At 36.6% G+C, this 19,285-nt stretch overlaps 1 protein-coding gene across 3 annotated transcripts in view; it reads left to right on the top strand.

The window, feature by feature from the left end:
* The window catches only part of PATJ (PATJ crumbs cell polarity complex component), a 353,889-nt gene that overhangs the window by 78,325 nt on the left and 256,279 nt on the right, over positions 1–19,285 (top strand). For all 3 annotated transcript variants that reach the window (XM_067006873.1, XM_067006872.1, XM_059083193.2), the window contains exon 17: positions 216–347. In XM_067006873.1, the coding sequence (XP_066862974.1) occupies positions 216–347 (132 nt within the window). The remainder of the gene's footprint in view (positions 1–215; positions 348–19,285) is intronic.

The raw sequence follows: 19,285 nt of genomic DNA, 5'->3' as shown, positions 1-19,285 counted from the left end.
ACCTGTTTTTTTAAGTGCTTGAATTTTCATGAAGATTTTATACTAAAGTATACGTGCCCCAGTGCATGCCCCTTTTAAAAAGATTAAAAAGAAAAACTATGCATGCCAAAGAGTATCCTCATTTTGAGAAGAAGCTATGAGATTCCTGATACGTTAATTCTTTTCAAACTCGAAAGGACAATGTATTGAAGCATTTATGTTCTTTGGTATTTCAGGCTGACCACAATATAGATGTCAATACTGAAGAAGATGATGATGGGGAATTAGCCCTGTGGTCTCCTGAAGTCAAGATTGTTGAACTAGTAAAAGATCATAAAGGCTTGGGATTCAGCATTTTGGATTACCAGGTATAAGAACCTATACAGAGCTTTTTGGAGCAATTAGTTTGTATTAAAGTTATATGAAGTAGTAATTGTTTAAGGCATCCACTGACTTAGGCAAAACTGAATTATTTGATGTATAATGCTACTGTCCAAAGGTGGGGTGTTATAATTTCCATTGTTACCATTACAATTGATAGCTCCCTTAGTGAATAAAATGATAGATGATATAATAAGTGGACATAAGGGAAGGAATAGTTTTATACCCATGGATGCTTTTAGAGACTGAAACTTGATGAATTTTTTTATATGGAGGATTTTTTCCTCCAGCTTTATTGAGATATATTTCATACACCATAAAGTTCACCCATTTAAAGCATACAGTTCGGTTGTTTTTAGTATATTTGGAGTTGTGCAACCATCACCACAGTCTAATTTAAGAACATTTTCATCACCCCAGAAAGAAACCCCATACATATTAGCAGTCATTCCCAATTCTCACTCTCTTCTCCCTTCCCTTCACATGAAGGTTTTTATAGTTTTGCTTACCTATTAATCTCAATGAGCATAACTGAGTAGAAATGTTCTCGGTGAAGTTTATATTTATATTTAATATAGAACATATATGTACCCCAATTATAACTACGGTATAGTTACTGATACATTTGGTTTGGGGGTGGCAAAGTGAAAGGTCACAGTAAGACATCTGTATACTATACCAGTTTACCAGTTAAAGTATTTTTAGACCATCTGACTATCATGGGGAATTAAAATTGTTGGCAAGAAATCTCTTCACTTTTAAGATGCATATTTTAATACATTAGTGCTGCCTAAAGACATTGTGGTTTAATAAAACAAAATGTACTCTATCAAAGCACATAAAATGCCAAGTGATATAAAAATCAATTTTTTTTAATAAGGCAGTCAGGAATAGATTGAAAGAAAAATACTTTGAGCATTATGTAAGAACATTAAATTCCGTATTTTGGCAGTGTGCTTTAAGATTACTGAAATAGATTATATCTATTTTATTTTTGCTGGCATATTTCTGTGCCAGATAACCCTCTTCGTTATTGGAAGTTCTCTTTTGAATATTATTGAATTATGAGTTGTTGATTCCAAAAACTGCATATTTTGGGAAATATCTTTTTCAAGAAATATTAATACTGTAAGATTCTGGAAGTTTATATATTGATTAATTATTAGGGCATATAAATATAAAGCAAATGGCACATACTGATACTTTTTGTTTCCTCTCCAGTGTTGCTCTACTACCTAGCACATGGTAGGTGATTGATAAATATTTGCAGAATGATTGAATAAAGTTTAGGTTAGCCAAAATTAATTGGGACTAAATGAACATATTCAATGGGTTTTTTTGTTAACATGTTGATAATTGGGATTTAGTTTAGAAAACACTTTTCAGATGTGGTTTTAGATATTCAGCTACATTTTCATTATCATTGGAATCTATATTTTGCATTCTTATAAATATCTCATAATGATTGCTCTTACCCTCTTAAAAAACATTATCTGCAAATTTTATATTTTGAATATTGCACATGTTAGAGAAGTGCTTTAGAAATTAAAAAGAAAAAAAGTTCAGTAAAAGATGGAAAGAAAAACTTGATAGTCTTTAACAGTGTAATCCCTACTTAAGAGAAAAATTCCTTTATCAGTTCTGAGTTGTACACTTAAAAAAATATATATATATGCTTTGTAACATACCTTTGGTTTTTTTTGGATCTTTTTATTTGTAAAATTCTAAATGTCCCCCTATCACCATTACACATACTGATGTTTATTTCTGCACAAATTATGTGAAGTAATTTTGCTGCAAAAGAAGTGTTAGATATTCTTCTTGCTTTTGTGTTTATTGGAGAACTGATAGAAAAAAACTTCATTTTCTAAATGCTACTTTGATTCACATTAAAGGGCTCAGCTTATTTATTTCTGCAACTAAACCTTGGAAGAAAAAACATTCAGTCTTAAACTGAATGTTTTTCTTAAGTCAATCTTAAATACACTTATAGTTGTACACAGCATGTTTTCACCATTTGTCAGTGGTATGTAGAACTATTATCCCCATGACATTTAGATGGCATGTAAACACAATTTAAAATTTGGTTTTGAGCAAGTTAATTAATTGGTTATACCATCTCTTGTTGTAATTAGGTAATAAATTCTAAAGTTCAGAAATATTTTTTGCCAGGCCAGACGTAAAATACTTTTTAGCAGAAGCCATGAAAGGCCACATTCCTGGTTATTATTGAATTTGATGCTTCTTTTTGTTTTTGTTTTTGTTTTTTTGTGGTACGCGGGCCTCTCACTGTTGTGGCCTCTCCCGTTGCGGAGCACAGGCTCTGGACATGCAGGCTCAACGGCCATGGCTCATGGGCCCAGCCACTCCACGTCATGTGGATCTTCACGGACTGGGGCACGAACCCGTGTCCCCTGCATCGGCAGGCGAACTCTCAACCACTGCACCACCAGGGAAGCCTGAATTTGATGCTTCTTGTATGAATTTATTAGGCAGCTGAATAGGGCTGATGCAGAGCTTCACGCTCACCCCCAAGCTTAGAATAGTTTGTATAAGAAATGCTGTAGAAACATCTTAGCCACAGCGAAAAGATTTTAGTATAGTGGGAGAGTTTCCAGGTTATAAAAGACCTGTATTAGCAGTACTGAAGAGATTGAAAATTTACTTTGGTATTTTAATTTCAGTTAACCACTTTTCTTACTACTGAGTTTTTTTCTAGAAAAATAAGAACTCTGTCAAGAGCCTGACAAAATTATATATGATATATATTTTGTAGGTGCTTTTACAATTTCTTCATCTATAAAGTGGGGATAATAATGTTTAGCTCAAAGGATTATTATGGTTTAAGTAAATTAACATGTAAAGAAGTGGGAGATGTTAGATTATTATGGAAATGTATTATTAGTAATCTAATTTAAAAATAAACACAAAAAGTCTTGATATTGCCCTCAGAGATGGAGCCATACTACAATATGTTTGTGTTCTATAATTTTTAACTAGTTAGATTAGGAAAATTAATAAGTAGATGCTTTTGTTTAATGAGGTCTATATTTAATTGTAAAATTACGTTCTAAAATGCAGCCAACTCTTGATGAGCCATATGTGAATTACCCATTTGTGGATTATTGGCCAGAAATTTGCTTTTTACATAAATTGAGCCAAGCTTTAGGAAGAGATGAGTGAGAACATAAAGGATCTTGAATTGGCCACGGAACTATGGGATGGCCGTCTGGATAGAGGATTCAGTGATTCACCAGTGATGGAAATTGTGTAGTTGAGCAGAGAAAATAAGCAGGTCTTTGTACCTGCAATGAAAGAGCTGATATACAGTTCTACAGCTCAGTCATATGGCCAAAGAGGAATGTGTGGCATTTTCATTTTCATGAAAAGCATTTTAAATAAATTGGGGCAAAGGAAGGGGAGAAAGCAACAGGGAAGACTTAGTAAATATGATTCAGGTTGTTAGTCTCCTCATTAAATTTTAGGGTGAAGTGATTGTAGCTTTTTTGGCTGTGATTTGAAAGGAGGTAAGATATTTGTTAGTCTCAACTGTGCCTAGGCATTGCTTCATGTCATGGCTGGTTAAAATCTGGCCCTGTAAGTATACCATATTAGAAGAGTCCTTGGTCACTGTAACGTCATGCCTTATAAGATCATGTCATAGAAAACAACGATGTGCATAGTTTGTCAAAAGCATGACTATTATGGCTTAATTGTGTACTCTGTTTCTAAGCAATATAGAACTCTTCAGAAATTTGGTTATAAGTTTTTATAGTATAGTTTTTTGCCAGTTTCTAGGTATGATTACATACTGTGCCCTAGTTATCTTTGTCTTGATTCCCATTATTTATGTGTAATGTCTTTATTCCTTGGAATATCACTAATGTTCATATTGATACTAACTCTAATATTAATCCAAATAATTAATACAAATCCAATAATAATAGCTAACATATAGTGAGTGTCTGCTGTTTCCTAGGCACTGTTCTAATTACTTAATGCTTTCCTCACAAGAACCGTATGAAATATGTACTATCATTATCCTCATTTTAGAAGTGAGGAACCTGAGGCATGGAGAGGTTAAGTAACTCGTCCAAATTCACACAGCTAGTATATGGCAGAAATAGAGTTTGAACTCAAGCAGTCAGCTGCCAGAATCTAGGCTTTTAACCACCACACATACTGCTTCTTTACTTATGAGTGGTATTTCTGTGGGTATTTTATTACAGGGAGTCCCTGTAATAAATTTATTGCAGCAGATCTTCCTGTTTTTTCAGCTTGCAGAACCATTTCATATCTTAAAGACAAGCTGCTAGATACTATCTCATTTTCAATGCTTATATGAAAGTTTAGTAAGTATTAAAAATTAATATAGTTTGCTTATATGCACTGTGTAAGAGCTAGTGTTTATTGCTTCAAGCGAAAATAATTACAAATTTGAGTCCTAAATTAGTGCAGGTAATTTGTTGTGGGATAATGTTCAGTAATGAAGCAATTATTAGGTAGTCTGACAGTCTGTATTTTTAATTTCTACCAAAAAGCTTCAAATAAATTTGTAACTGTGGATTTTACCTTCATTTGACCTTATAAGTTAAACATCGCAAGTGGATATTTTCTGGTGTTTTGATTTATGTTGAACTTTGAATAACCCCTCATGATTATAATTCACTGGAAATGTTTGACGTAGCCAATTTTTGAACATTAGCCATGATATTGCCATTCTTGATACTTTTGAATTTCAGTGATTTAGCAGGTAAAATTTATTAACCAGTAATTCTCCTCCCTCCTACATCCCATTCCTCAGTTCTCTCCCTTCCCGATATGGGGACTGAACTCAATTTTTGCCAAAGCAGATATTTTTGAAAGGCTTTGGGTTTATCTCAGACACTGAGAGAGATAAAAATAGAAAGCATAATAGCATAGCCATTGAGAGGTGATTCATATATAAATACTGTTAGTAACACTTTAAAAAGCTGTTTGAAAGACCAAAGGCAAAAGATGGCTGTTTAAAATAATAGTGAAAATATTCCTCCCTATAAAAATTAACAGTGATTAATTTTTCTTAGAAGAAATGGGTTATAAAACTTAAATAATATGAATATAAAAATTGCAGTATTGCTGAGTCTTGGATATGTTATGCCTTAGTATTTGTGAGAAGAACCTAGTGTGCAGTTTCTGCCTGACTGCTCTGTTAAATGGAATTCTCCTTAAAAGATTTTTAAAAATTATATGAAGGGAGTGTATATATTTCATGCATGTGGTTTAAATTGGTTTTTTTCTTATCATATGTGCAACAGAATGACTTTCTGTGCACATTAGAAATGTTTTTAAAATAAATAATATATACATAGGGCATAAAAATTCAAAGGTACATAGTGGTATCCTGTGATGAATGTATCTACCTCTGACCATAATCCCTCATTTTTTATCTCCCAGATAAAAACTCCTGTTTTTCTTGTCTATCCTCCCAGAGATATTTTATACAGATACGATTATATAAGTGGTAGTTTGCTGGTTGTTTATTTTTTAATACATAAACGGAATATGTCATACACGCTTTCAGCATATTGCTTTTTTCCTCTCAATTATATGTTCTTTCATTTTGGTATTTATAGAGCTATCTAATTGTTTTTAATGACTGCATAGTATATTATTGTTGTTGAACAGTAATTTATTTAACCAAGCTCCTGTACCCAGTTGGTGGGTATTTCAAATGAGGCTGTATTGCATATCCTTGTCATACTCTTTTATAAAAAGGTGCGAATAAATCTTGTGATAATTCCTAGAAGAAGAATTGCTCATCAAAAGGGCATTTATCTTTTAAATTTTGGTACATTTTTACAAAACAGCTTGCACATAAATGTTTGTGAGACTCATGTATTTAGACTACTTAAAATTGATGCCTTCTTATGTAATTTCCTTGTTTAGATAATTCTCCTGAAAAATAAAGTATAAGTAAGTGCATAATTCATGGATTTGCTAATACTATCAACTTTGTTTCAACTTTATATTGTCAGTAATTTATTGACCTTTATAGTTAAGAGAGGGCATAAACTATATTCAGACTATGATATTAGTGCCCCAAAATTTATTCCTATTTTTTCCACCAGTTTTAATCTTCTTTATCAGAAGATTGAGTTTAAAAATGGAAGAAATTAAGGACTCTAATTTTGCCACAAGATTTGAGATTTTGGGTGAATGTTGCTATCAGTATATAGTCTTTAGTAACTTGTGGAAGCCCAGTATCTTTATGTTCATGCCAACTGATTAGTTTATAGAATCTGGGATATAGAATTTGATAAGTATTGATATAATTTTAACATGTAGTAGTACCTATGTTATTAACATTATTAAGTTGGGTTCAGAATCTGAGATCTACAGGACAGTAATATATTGTAAGTTATTATATAGTTCCACTTTAATGCTCATGGGATCTCATAACATGGCCACCAGTATCTGTTCTTTGGGTTTTTTTCTTTTGTTGCTGTTTTTATCTTCTTCTTTTTCTTCTTCTTTTTTGTTTTAAGTGAGCTCTGGTTCCAGTTCATCCGTGTATGATTAAGATATTGGTACTGAGCAAAATGCAGTGAGTCTGCTACTAATGGCAGTATCTGTGTTCTTGGAAATATATTCTGTACAAACCACACAGCTGCATTTAAAGGTCACTTTTCCTTAATGGAACTTGGGACTGATAAAGTCCCAATCTTTGCCTATCCCTGAATCCTATCCACATTTATTTTTATTAACATCAAAGTACTGTAAGCTCCAGTGCCAACTGGGCTGAAGATTTCTTTTCACAGAGGATTTGCTTCCTTTCCCTCTATGGGAAAGTTCTGTATCCTTTAAATCATTTTAAGCTGCTTCATTTGAAAAATAATTCTTAGTAGTAGTGTGTTCATGGAGTGGATTGATTGTGGCTACTGGGGAAATTCTCTCATGGCTTAAAGATTGCTTTTCAAGCCTGCGAAGTGGGTGAATGAAGGGGACCCACTCCTGGTGTGTGGAGTTTGAAGTGTGCTCAGGATGATGACTGACTTCCAAACACCACAGTGCAGCAAGACTAAAGGCATCAGGAGACCAGAAGCCACTTAATAAGAGATCAAAGAGGCTGTGTGTATATCAGCTTGAAATCCAGATAGTACAGATCAAAAGCTCGCCTTAGCGAGGCAGCTGCAGGGGTATGAAATTAGCAGGAGGCCTCAAAGATCTTAAGTCAGGCCTGATGTTGAACTTTGAGGGAATTTCATGGCTCCTCTGGAATACGAATGTGGCAAAAAATCCCATTGTGTCTAATGGGGGAGAGAGAGATTAGAGAGCAAGCAGCAAATGCTTGTCGTGGTGCTTTCTCCTAGAGTAGCTCTCCTTTTCACAAATGTTTCATAAGGACTGTTTCTGCATCACACTAGAAGGCATTGCTGAGGAGGAGGAGATTCTGAAAGTGATATATTTGTTATATTACCTTTAGTGAGTATTCCAGAGATGGCCAAACAGTATATATTAGTGTTTATGAAGCGACCATTGAGAGCTAAAATATAGGCATAAAGGTGCTCAGGTTTACTGCAATACCGGTACTTCTGTCTCTCCTATGAAATGCTCAAGATATTCCAGGAAGTTAGTGAATGTCAGTCGGGCTATGCATCTGTCTCCCATGTAATTAAAAACAGAACAATAACTATTTTTTTAAAAGTAGTTGGTCTAAAGAGGAAATAGCCTCCAGAGGTGTTTCATCACCAGTGTTCCTCCATCTCTAGGTGTGGGTGTGTTTTGAAAGTTCCCACTGGATTCTGGTGTCAGCGTTGAGAACCATGCTAGTAAATGAGAGTCATAGTCCTTCCTAGAGTATGGCAGAAAGATGGAATCAGATCTACCAACAGGTATTGAGAACCTGTTTTCCTAAGGCCTGGATTTTTGTACTGCTCTGACCTGTTTGTGGGTGTCATTTGGAGCCAGGCAGTGATCCAGAGGAGCCTTGCTTTCCCCATTGTACCAGTGAGGGCCAGGAAGTGGTGTTGCCTCCTTCTGGTATCAAAGGCCTAATTTGTTAATGATGCGTGAAAGGAGATTGGCTGCCCGATCTGGACACACCACTTTCTAGGGCTCAGGTTCCCCTTTCAGCTCTTCCCTCTGTGTTTTATTTTAATCAGATATTTTGTTCACCAGTATGGCACTTTGAACATAGAGTCAGAAAGGACCAAGATTTGCCTTCTGGCTATGACACCCTACTAGGACTTTGGACAAGCCTGTTAGTCTTTCTTATATAATAATCTTTAAAATAGAAATAATATTTTCCTTATAAAGTTATAAAGACTAAATAAAAGATGTATATAAATGCCCACACTTTTCTGGGCATAAAATAATGTGTTACTAGTTACTGAAAAATGATGATGGTGATGATGATGATGATTTTTAAAAATAGAATCTGAGCACAGACTTGCTATACCTGTTATTCATTATCTCCTTCCAAAAAATTATTGTTCACTTATGAGCTAGTATGAGAGATTAAAGATGAAAAGATATACTTCCTTTCAAGTGTATATTTAACAAATGTATATTGGGCATCTTCTGTGTCAGGCACTGTTCCAGACACTGGAAATATAGTAATAAACAAAATAGACTATAGACCCTGTGTCCTCATGGAATTTAAATTCAGTTGGGAGTAGAGAGACAGTGGATAAATAAGCATATATTAAAATATAATAGATGAAACAGACTTGGGAACATCTCTCTATAATACATTATGATTTTAGCAGTGGTAGAAGTAAGACTAAGAGATTTCGTGATGATTGTTTCTTAAGACCCAGAGAGGCTTGATGGGGGAACTGAGGTGTGACTTGCAAACAAACAGGTAGTGGACATTCCAGGAACAGAAGTGTCCTGGAATTGATAACTTGGCCTTGATTTTATGTCTTGATTTTCTTTAGTAACTGTGAACTGTTTAATATCTATCTAAGCTTTCATATTTTAGTCCTTTTAATGAAAAATCCTTTGAGAAATTTTCTGTTCCAACATTTGTAACATAAGACCACCATTTCCCATGATAATAATAGCTAGTAATTATGTATTGCTCACACACACTGGTTTAATTATCTCTACAACCTCATGAGGTAGGTCCTATAATCATCTTCATTTTATAGATGAGGAACCTGATGATAAGAGATTAAGGAATTTGCTCAGGATTATCCAATTGTTAAGTAGTGGAGCTGGGCTCCTAAGTCTGTGGTCAAGTAGAGTGAAAGTATGGTCTTTAGACCAGAAACAACACTGATTCTTCATAATTGTGGCTCTAGTGAAAGAGGATAAAAATTTCTGATTATCTTTCCAGAGAGAAACACTTATTACAATTCTAAAAAATTTACTTCATATTTTCCTAGATCCTTATGGTCCCTTGCCTTAACCCGTCCCACCTAGTCAAAGCTCTTTAGACCTGATGACCTTTTCACTGCCAGAGAGTAGAAACTATGTTTTACCTTGTATTTCCCAGCAGGACTCCTTAGCCTTTTTCCTGTGCAGTTTCAAAGTTGGAAAAGTTTTGTTCTGCATTTTGTGTGCTACATATCACAGAGTAGTGCTTGCCCTTTCAAGGATTGAAAAAAAAAAAAAAGTCACAGAATCTTTTCAGAAGAATGAAGCGGGTCCTATGTCTTTCATGCGGCAGTGGTTGTCAGAGGAGTTTCTGGTGTGGGGATGGCTCCTGTCCCTTAGTGTTGGCTTTAAGGGGGAGTGAGAACGGAGGACACCATGCTGCTCTGAGCCTCTCTTCAGGTACAGAGGCATGTACCTGGAAAGTAGAAGGTCAGCACTTCCTTGTCATGTGTTAACACAGTAAGTGTAATATCAGGGATGGTTTAGCAATGGATAACACTGTTGGTATAAATTACACATGCTCAGTTCAATTAACTCCTCAAACACATATGTCCTATCAAATTCTTTTCCCTTATCTTCATAGTAACAGAAACAGAAGGAGTAATAACAAGAATAAGAGTAAAAGCACTTATGGAGTGATTACTATGGGCTTTCCAAGCACTTATCGTGCCTTATCTCATTTAATGCTTTTAACAACTCTACAAAATCTGTATTATTGTTATTTCCACTTACAATGAGAAACTCGAGTCTCAGAGATTAAACAACTTGAATATTACCACTCAGCTGGTATTTTTTTAAAATTCATTTTTGGCTGCATTGGGTCTTGGTTGCTGCACATGGGCTTTCTCTAGTTGCGGCAAGCAGGGGCTACTCTTCATTACAGTGTGTGTGCTTCTTATTGCGGTGGCTTCTCTTGTGGAGCATGGGTTCTAGGCACGCAGGCTTCAGTAGTTGTGGCATGAGGGCTCAGTAGTTATGGCTCACGGGCTCTAGAGCACAGGCTCAGTAGTTGTGGCACACCGGCACACCTGTGGCAGGTGGCACACCTGCTCCGTAGCATGTGGGATCTTCCTGGACCAGGGCTTGAACCCGTGTCCCCTGCGTTGGCAGGCGGATTCTTAACCACTGATCCACCAGGGAAGTCGCTCAGCTGGTATTTGTAACTGTTTAGCTTAAGTTGAGAGTGATTTCTTTGGAAAATTAAAATAAATTCCAAAACTAATACTTAAAAAGCTTTTTAAAAAGTTTTGTGTGTCTGTACTTTCCTTGCATCATCATAATAACTTTCAACTAATATAGTTTTTTTCTGGAAGATAATGGGATATTTCTTATTTATAAATTCATTTTCTTCTTAAAATTTTTTTGGGTAAAATACACATAACACACAATTTACCATCTTAATTTTTAAGTGTATAGTTTGGTTGTGTTAGGTATATTCACATTTCAACTAATGTAATTTTAATAGAGGGTGTGACTTTGTCCTTGAATACTATCATCAGCCTGGTGGAACCCCAGCCATTTCAGCCAGGTGATGGGACTTTGAGATAAAGGACAGTTGTGTGGTTTGGTTTGTTTTGTTTTCCTCACAACTAGCAAAAGTCCTGGGCCAGGAGTGAACAGTAAGTACGTAAACAATTACAGTATGACATAAAACTTTCAAGAGATGAAACATCCAAAGAAAATGTTCAGTATCCAAGGAGAATGTCAACTAGGAGACTAGAAGGGGATGAGAGAAAGTCGTGGGCCTCTGCTTGAACCAATTAAATTATTATGATGTTTAAAATAGATTTTTAAAATGAAATTATACAGAATAAAATTATGTGCAAGCTTATGTATTTTTCCTCCATTTTAGACTATATTTTTGTCTTTTAGCAAGTTTCTCTGTGTACCTCTTTTCCATTGTACTTTAAAAAAATTATTTATTTAAATTTATTTATTTTTGTGCATAGGCTTTTCTAGTTGCGGCGAGCGGAGGCTACTCTGTTATGGTGCTCAGGCTTCTCATTGCAGTGGCTTCTCTTGTTGTAGAGCACGGGCTCTAGGCGTGCAGGCTTCAGTAGTTGTGGCATGTGGGCTCAGTAGTTGTGGCTCATGGGCTCTAAAGCACAGGCTCAGTAGTTGTGGCGTGGGCTTAGTTGCTCCACGGGATGTGGGATCTTCCCGGACCAGGGCTCGAACCCGTGTCCCCTGCATTGGCAGGCGGATTCTTAACCACTGTACCACCAGGGAAGCCCTCCATTGCACCTTTAATTGCCTTGTGTGCTGTACTTACTGTGCTACTCAGAAACTGTTTCGTTCTATGTATGATGCGTGGAAAAATCTATTCTTAATGTCTAATAGTATTAAGGAAGTAATAAGGCACAAGGAACCAGGAACCATATCAGTTTAATTTATCTTGAGTGCACTGAAAGTATTTTGTGGGCACTTAGTTTGAACATGATGGTGTTGTGGTAATTGGTAAGATTTGTGTAAAACTTGGCTATATTATAAAATAGTAAAAACTGGGGTTAGATTCTGATAAGATAGCTTACTCATTATTCATTAGAATCATTTACTTATTGCCTTGCATTCACTGTAAATACATTTATTGCTCTTTCCTAAAAGTAAATGCTTAGCTTGTTGGTCAAATCAGAGGATGCTCTTTTAGTATAAATAATTACATCCTGCATTCTTAAGCCAGAGCTAGTCTGGTGATTTAAATTCAAGTAATAGTCTCTGACATGTCTTTGTTGCTATCTAAAAATGGCAAAAAAAGTTTTAATATTCTTTTTATAAAAAAGAGTACATGTATATATTTTGTTATATCTTTTGTTTTGATGGTAGAATACTCAGAAGTTAGATATTGCGTAGTTAGTGGCATTTTTATGAGTTCTTAAAAGACATCACTAACTACAGTTACACCATGTTTGTGACCAAAGTATAGTCTTTTTCATTGCTGATGCTGTGTTTTGAATTAACTTCTGTCATTCCCTACTTTTTATAGTGGTTTTGTGAATGTTTTGGTAGAAATTAATGACAAATTTGACTCAAGATATTCTGTCAAATTTAGTTATAGAATTTTGGAGTTACGGGAACAGATCACAACTGTCATGTATCCAGCTTTCTCATTTTACAATTGAAGAAACTGACTCAGAAAAATGAAGAACTTGTGAAACTGTACACAGTCAGGCTGGGGGCTCAAAACTTGTTCCTTGACTTCTAATCGACACCCATCCTACCGCTAGTAGATTGAATGGCTGTCTTCCTTGTCTCTCTCTCCTATGTATATTTTCTTCTTTTTAGAAAAATCTTTGGATTCCTGTTTTCTGACTGACATTGTTCACAGTGGACATTTTAATTCATGCCAGCTGTGCATCAGAACTTCTGCAGATCATTGTTTTTTCGTTAAGATGTGTACGTCTGTGTGTGTGTGTGTGTGTGTGTGTGTGTAAAAGAACATTTGCTTTGCCCTTCTTTGTACTCAATTCCTTGTTCTGCCTACCTCCAGGATGAAATAACTAGCTATCTATCTCCCTTTTAAACTTAATGGTTTCTTTCTGTGTTCTCCATTTCAGTAACTTCCTTGGGATCTTATTTTTAAAATTATTTAGTTGTTAATTCATTTATATTTTAACTTACTACTCTTTAGTTCAAAAAATAATTGCCACATTTAAGAGTATACTCTTCAAACCTAGAACAAACTCATAGAGACAGAAAGCAAAATAGTCATTACTAGGAACTGAGTGTTGGGGGGAAATGGGGACTCACTTAATGGATATAGAGTTTCAGTATGAGAAGATGAAAAATTTCTGGAGATGAATAGTGAAATGGGGGAATTCCCTGGCAGTCCATCAGTTAGGACTTGGCGCTTTCGTTGCGGTGGCCTGGGTTCAATCCCTGGTCGGGGAACTAAGATCCTGCAAGCTGCACAGCCAAAAAAAAAAAAAAAAAAGTGTGACGGTAGTACAACAATGTGAATGTACTTGCCACTGAACTGTACACTTAGAAATGGTTAAAAAAAAAAAAGAAAAAGAAAGAAATGGTTAAATGTAATAAGGACCTACTGTATAAAAAGATAAATAAAATAAAATTCAAAAAAAAGGTTAAAATGGTAAATTTTGTTATATTGGGCTCTTTGCTGCTTTCATAGTTTTCTCTCAGTTGACCATTATTAAGTTGGAGCAATTCTCTTATCAAATAGTATGTGCTAGCTGCCTCATGTTATCCAGAAATTTATGTAGGTCCTTTCAAATTATCTTTGAAACTTAATTCCTCACACTAATGTGAATAACTATTTGTAGAGTGAAGCTCCGTAGCCCAATTCTGTAATAATGTCACCACAACATTGAATTCATTGGTTAGGAGATCTGATTTGTAGAGCGCTTTCTGTTTCATAGTTGTTTGAAGTTGTTTTTCTAGTCATTCTTTGGAATCATTTCATTTTGAGGAAGGACTCCTGCAATACAGGAGAGCAGGTATTTTGGTGTGGTGAGCTGCCTAAGAGCGCAGAACTTTAATGACATAGAATTAAGGCTGTATGAATGAACCATATTTCCTCTCATGAGTTTACTGTAGGCCAACTTTGTTTTATTGTACTCGCTTGTCAATAAGTGTCAACATTATCAAAGGTAAGTAATTTGTACCCAAGTTTTTATCTGAAATAAACTGTTGTCTATCTCTTTGCCATCCAATTGTGGTCACTACATTCTTAGTCCATTATTATTATTATTATTTTTTTTTGTGGTATGTGGGCCTCTCACTGCCGTGGCCTCTCCCCCTGCGGGGCACAGGCTCCGGACGCGCAGGCCCAGCGGCCATGGCCCACGGGCCCAGCCGCTCCGCGGCACGTGGGATCCCCCCGGACCGGGGCACGAACCCGTATCCCCTGCATCGTCAGGCGGACTCTCAACCACTGCGCCACCAGGGAAGCCCCCATTATTATTTTTTTTAAGTGAAAATAAGCCTTTTAAAAAATTTAATTTCTTTATTAAAAAAATTTTTTTTGGCTGCATTGGGTCTTCATTGCTGTGTGCGGGCTTTCTCTAGTTTCAGCAGACGCGGGCTACTCTTCGTTGTGGTGCGCAGGTTTCTCATTGTGGTGGCTTTTCTTGTTGTGGAGCACGGGCTCTTGGCATTGGGCTTCAGTAGTTGTGGCACGCGGGCTCAGTAGTTGTGGCTTGTGGACTCTAGAGTGTAGGCTCAGTAGTTATGGCACACGGGTTTAGTTGCTCTGAGGCATGTGGGATCTTCCCAGACCAGGGATCGAACCTGTGTCCCCTGCATTGGCAGGTGGATTCTTAAACACTGTGCCACTGGGGAAGTCCTCTTATTCCATTATTTAACGTTTTTAAAAGTTTGGGTGATAGAATAGATTTTTAAAACAAGAACAACCCAAAAGTTATCCTTTATTTTATTTTTTGTTTGTCTTTATTTTTTAAATTTTAATTAAAAATTTTTTTTATCTTTATTTTTTGGCTGTGCCATGCAGCATGCGGGATCTTAGTTCCCTGACCAGGGATCGAACCCACACCCCCTGTAGTGGAAGTGTGGAGTCTTAACCACCAGACCGCCAGGGAAGTCCCAGTTATCCTTTATTTTGAATCCATGTAGTCAAGTCCTTGTAACACCTTGATTTTTGTTTTCCTTTATTGGAGTAATACTGCAAATGTATAAATGTTGAATGTCAGAATTGTCCTTGGTGTATGTCTCATATTCCTCTTATTTTAAAAAATGCCTTTTACTGAGGCATTGGCCAGTTTATTAAATGTGAGCACTTTCCTTCATGTTCATTTCCTCTGCCTCCTCTTTATGTAATATTTTCTGCTTCATGCCTTTCCACTGAGTTTGCCATGGTTGCTTACCTGTATTTGTAGTTTTAATTTTGGAGCAGCTTTAAGACTAGAGCTCTCTACATCTTCTGGTTGATATCCTTGTCTCTGAGACAGCCCAGTTTCAATTGAACCACCTCTCTGCCCCAGGTGACCCCACTGTACAGTGCTTTAGTTAATGTGAACCCTGTCTCTTTGATCTGTGGGAATGTATACAAATATTCATATAATACATTTTATAGACACTTCTGAACTTTGAATTCCATCCATTTGGGAATAAGGATTGTCACATGTTTGTATGTGTTCATGTGAAGGTGTCCAAAGGACACCAAAGGAATGGATTCTTGAGAATGTTAAGTGTAAATTAAAGTCTGGCAAACAAATGCATGTTTTAGCTGTCCATCTAGGCAGGCTGCACATTCTGTTCTAACTTTCATTAACTAGGTACCAACATATAAACCTCTAGTGGCCAAATGTGGTACTTTAGGGACTCAGTTTTATACACTTTGGCAAGGTAATAAATATGTATTCTAACAATTTGCCTTCTTTCAACATTCATTCATTTAGCAAATAAATACTTACCTTAAGAAGCTGCATGACATAGTGACTAACAGCATGAACTCTGGGGCTTAACTGGCTGGTTTAAATTCTGATTCTACTACTTATCAACTGTGTGTTTTGGTTAAGTTATTTAATTTTCCTCTGCCTTAGTTTTCTCATCTGGAAAGTAGGGATAATAATGGAACCTACCTCATGTTGGTGTGAGGATTAATTAAATAGGTTCAGTGAAGTAAGATATTTAGATCATGCCTGGCATGGCAAGACCTCAGTAAGTGTCAACAGTTGTTGTTGTTATTCACATGTGACAGGATGTAGCCTTTGCCTTATAGCTGTACTTATAGTCCAGCAAGGAGAGAGAACCTAAATAGATTCATTCATTTGATATTTCAGCTATTATTCAGTCCCTTCTCTGTGGCAGGCACTGTAGTCGGCCCTGGAAATAAAGTAGCAAATAAGCAATCATATCCTTGCTCTCATGAAGCTTATTCTTAGTAGGGAAGATGGTTAAAATAATTTCAGTAGAATGTCAAAAGAGTTGTAATAGGAAAAATGCATCATGCTGTGTATACATCTAGCAGGAGGGCCTAACTTATTCTAAAAAGTCAAGGACAGTGAGAAAACTATATTATGACAAATGCTATAATGGAAGGTCTTTTTTTAGGTTTAGAGATAATCACAGAGTAGGAAGTGCTTGAGTCTTCTTTGGGAAGTCAGGGAAAGCTTCTCATTGGAGGAAACATGTGAGTTGACTCTGGTGGCAAAGATACAGATAAGTGGCAGTGTGGCAGGAAAAACATTCCTGGCAGATGGAATGGTTTGTACAATATTGTGAAGCATACCAAAGCCTTCCACAGTCCTGAACTTCAGTAGTTCTGGATTGTTGGGACAATGTATGGGGCAGATTGGGGGTGAGCAGTGGTACATGTGGGAAGAGCAAGGGGAGATGAGACTAAACTGCAGACCTGAAGGAATTTTTCTGCCAAAGAGCACTTTATCGTGAAGGCAGTGGGTGTCACTGAAATATTTTATGCAGGGGAGGAATTGCAATCCCTTTTTTTTTTTTTTTTTTTTTTTTGTGGTATGCGGGCCTCTCACTGCTGTGGCCTCTCCCGTTGCGGAGCACAGGCTCTGGACGCGCAGGCCCAGCCACTCCCGTGGCATGTCGGATCCTCCTGGACTGGGGCACGAACCCGTGTCCCCTGCATCGGCAGTCGGACTCCCAACCACTGGGCCACCAGGGAAGCCCGCAATCCCATTTTCATCTTTAAAAATAATTATTTTCTCTCTGTAGACAATAGACTGAAGAGGGTAAGATTGGAGACAGGTAGACCTTTGGGAAGACTGAAGCAGTTGCATAGGCGAGAAATAATGAGAAACTGCACCAAGGCAGTGCAGCAGAAATGGAGAGAAAGGATTGGATAGAAGAGACAGAAGGTCAATTGATGTGCCCTAGCCAGCAACCCAGTGAAAAGGTGAGAGAGAGCGAGTGAGTGCTTGGGTGTATGGCAGTGCCACTCAGGGACTATGGGAGGAGAGAAGTCTGTTTGTCACCTTGGATTTCCCCCAACATTGAAACTTCCTGTGTTTATAATAACTATCAAACATTAGTATCACTTCAAGAGACCTCAAAAATCCTCATATGAGCTTTTCTTCAGGCACTTTTATTCACCTGTGAGACAGAGCAGTTAGATTGGTTCTCCTAGGATTTCATAGCTAAGTAGCCAGGAGAATTCAGGTTTAGAGCTCCTGTCTTCCCACGTAGCATTCTGATGAAAGTTGGCTGTGCCTAATTGATTGTAGGAGTTTTTAAGAGCTGTAGGGAATGACTTTCATAAATGGTTGAGTTAAAGCAGACATATAGGATACTGTTAGAACATGTGTAAGAATATAAGGATTTCGAATAAATAGGAAAAAACATCTTTCAGAAGAGGAGAATGTCTTCCATAGTAAAAGATGATGTATCTTGTGTTCTGTGGTTGGTATTTAGTACCCCCTATTGGCTGTTTAGTCTAAAACAACATCTTGATTCTTGAATACAATGTTCCTTACAGTGTTGTTTACCAAAACAAGAAAAATTAGAGATTTTAAAATTATGATAAAAGGTGATAAAAACTGATGGGGACTTGAAAAAATCTGGATAGGGTCTAGAAGTTGGGTAGAGGTCTTGAAAAATATCTTTATAACATTTTGTTGGATTTAACATGGGTATGATATTGTAGACTACATTTTCAGAAAACAGACTTTTCTGATGAGAAGCAGCCTGGTTTTTAAGCATGTCATATGTGGCAAAGCCTCAAGAATAGTAGCCGCCCTGGTAGGCAGTAGCAGCTGCTGTTCTTCCATAGGGTGGCTACTACATGTGATGACCATGAAAGGAAATGACTGTTACTCATTAAAGCAACTCCATGTAGTTACGTGAGAGGTCACCTGGTCAGAAAAGTCATCATAGAAAATGCAGTGGTGATTATCCATGATGGGGTATCTTCAGTAGTGGGTGGTTTGTCTTTTTTTAAGTGACAGAGAAGCTGCCGTGGGCTTCTTTCCTCCAGGAAAAGGGGTGGTAGATTGGATTTAGTGTTTAGAATAACTAGGAAGCCCAAGCCTGAATAAATTTTAGTAAGCAGGCACACCTGGTACTAGTTTGCGGTCTAAAGAAGGTTGCATTTTGTATAAATAAGTGCTCACCATGATTTTTCTATAATAAGGGAAATCTATTAATCTATTTTCTATTTCCCTTATTTCCTGGTAATCTTTCTTTGAAATGTTTCTAATTATCATTTCAACTGGTTGCATTTTGAAAACCAATTCACTATTTATTTGAGTAAAAAATAGTACTTTTTGATTAGATGTTATATGAAACTGCAGAGATGGCTCACACCCACCCAGTGAAATCATTTATTTGCTTTTGGTGTATTTTACTGTTGCAGTTTTCTCTAAGAAAGTTTAGTTATTACTTATATGAAGTAATGCTAGCTGCTTTCTGTGCATTTCATGAAGGGAATAAGCTATTTTATAGTTTCCCTTCCCCCCCAATAAAAAAGCCCTCCATCAGAAACTGGCAGCCTAAATGAAGGACATAATTGTACAGCTTATTTATTAGTGTGTCAAACTTAAAATGTAATGGTTTCATATTTCAGAATGAAAAAGTGTGTTGTGATTCATGGTTGCTGGTGACAAAATAGACAGCTCTTTTA

This window comes from Kogia breviceps, chromosome 1 (assembly GCF_026419965.1).
Source record: "Kogia breviceps isolate mKogBre1 chromosome 1, mKogBre1 haplotype 1, whole genome shotgun sequence".
Classification (NCBI taxonomy): domain Eukaryota; kingdom Metazoa; phylum Chordata; class Mammalia; order Artiodactyla; family Physeteridae; genus Kogia; species Kogia breviceps.
Note: the sequence above shows the minus strand (reverse complement) of the source record. Positions and strands in the feature narration are given on the sequence as shown.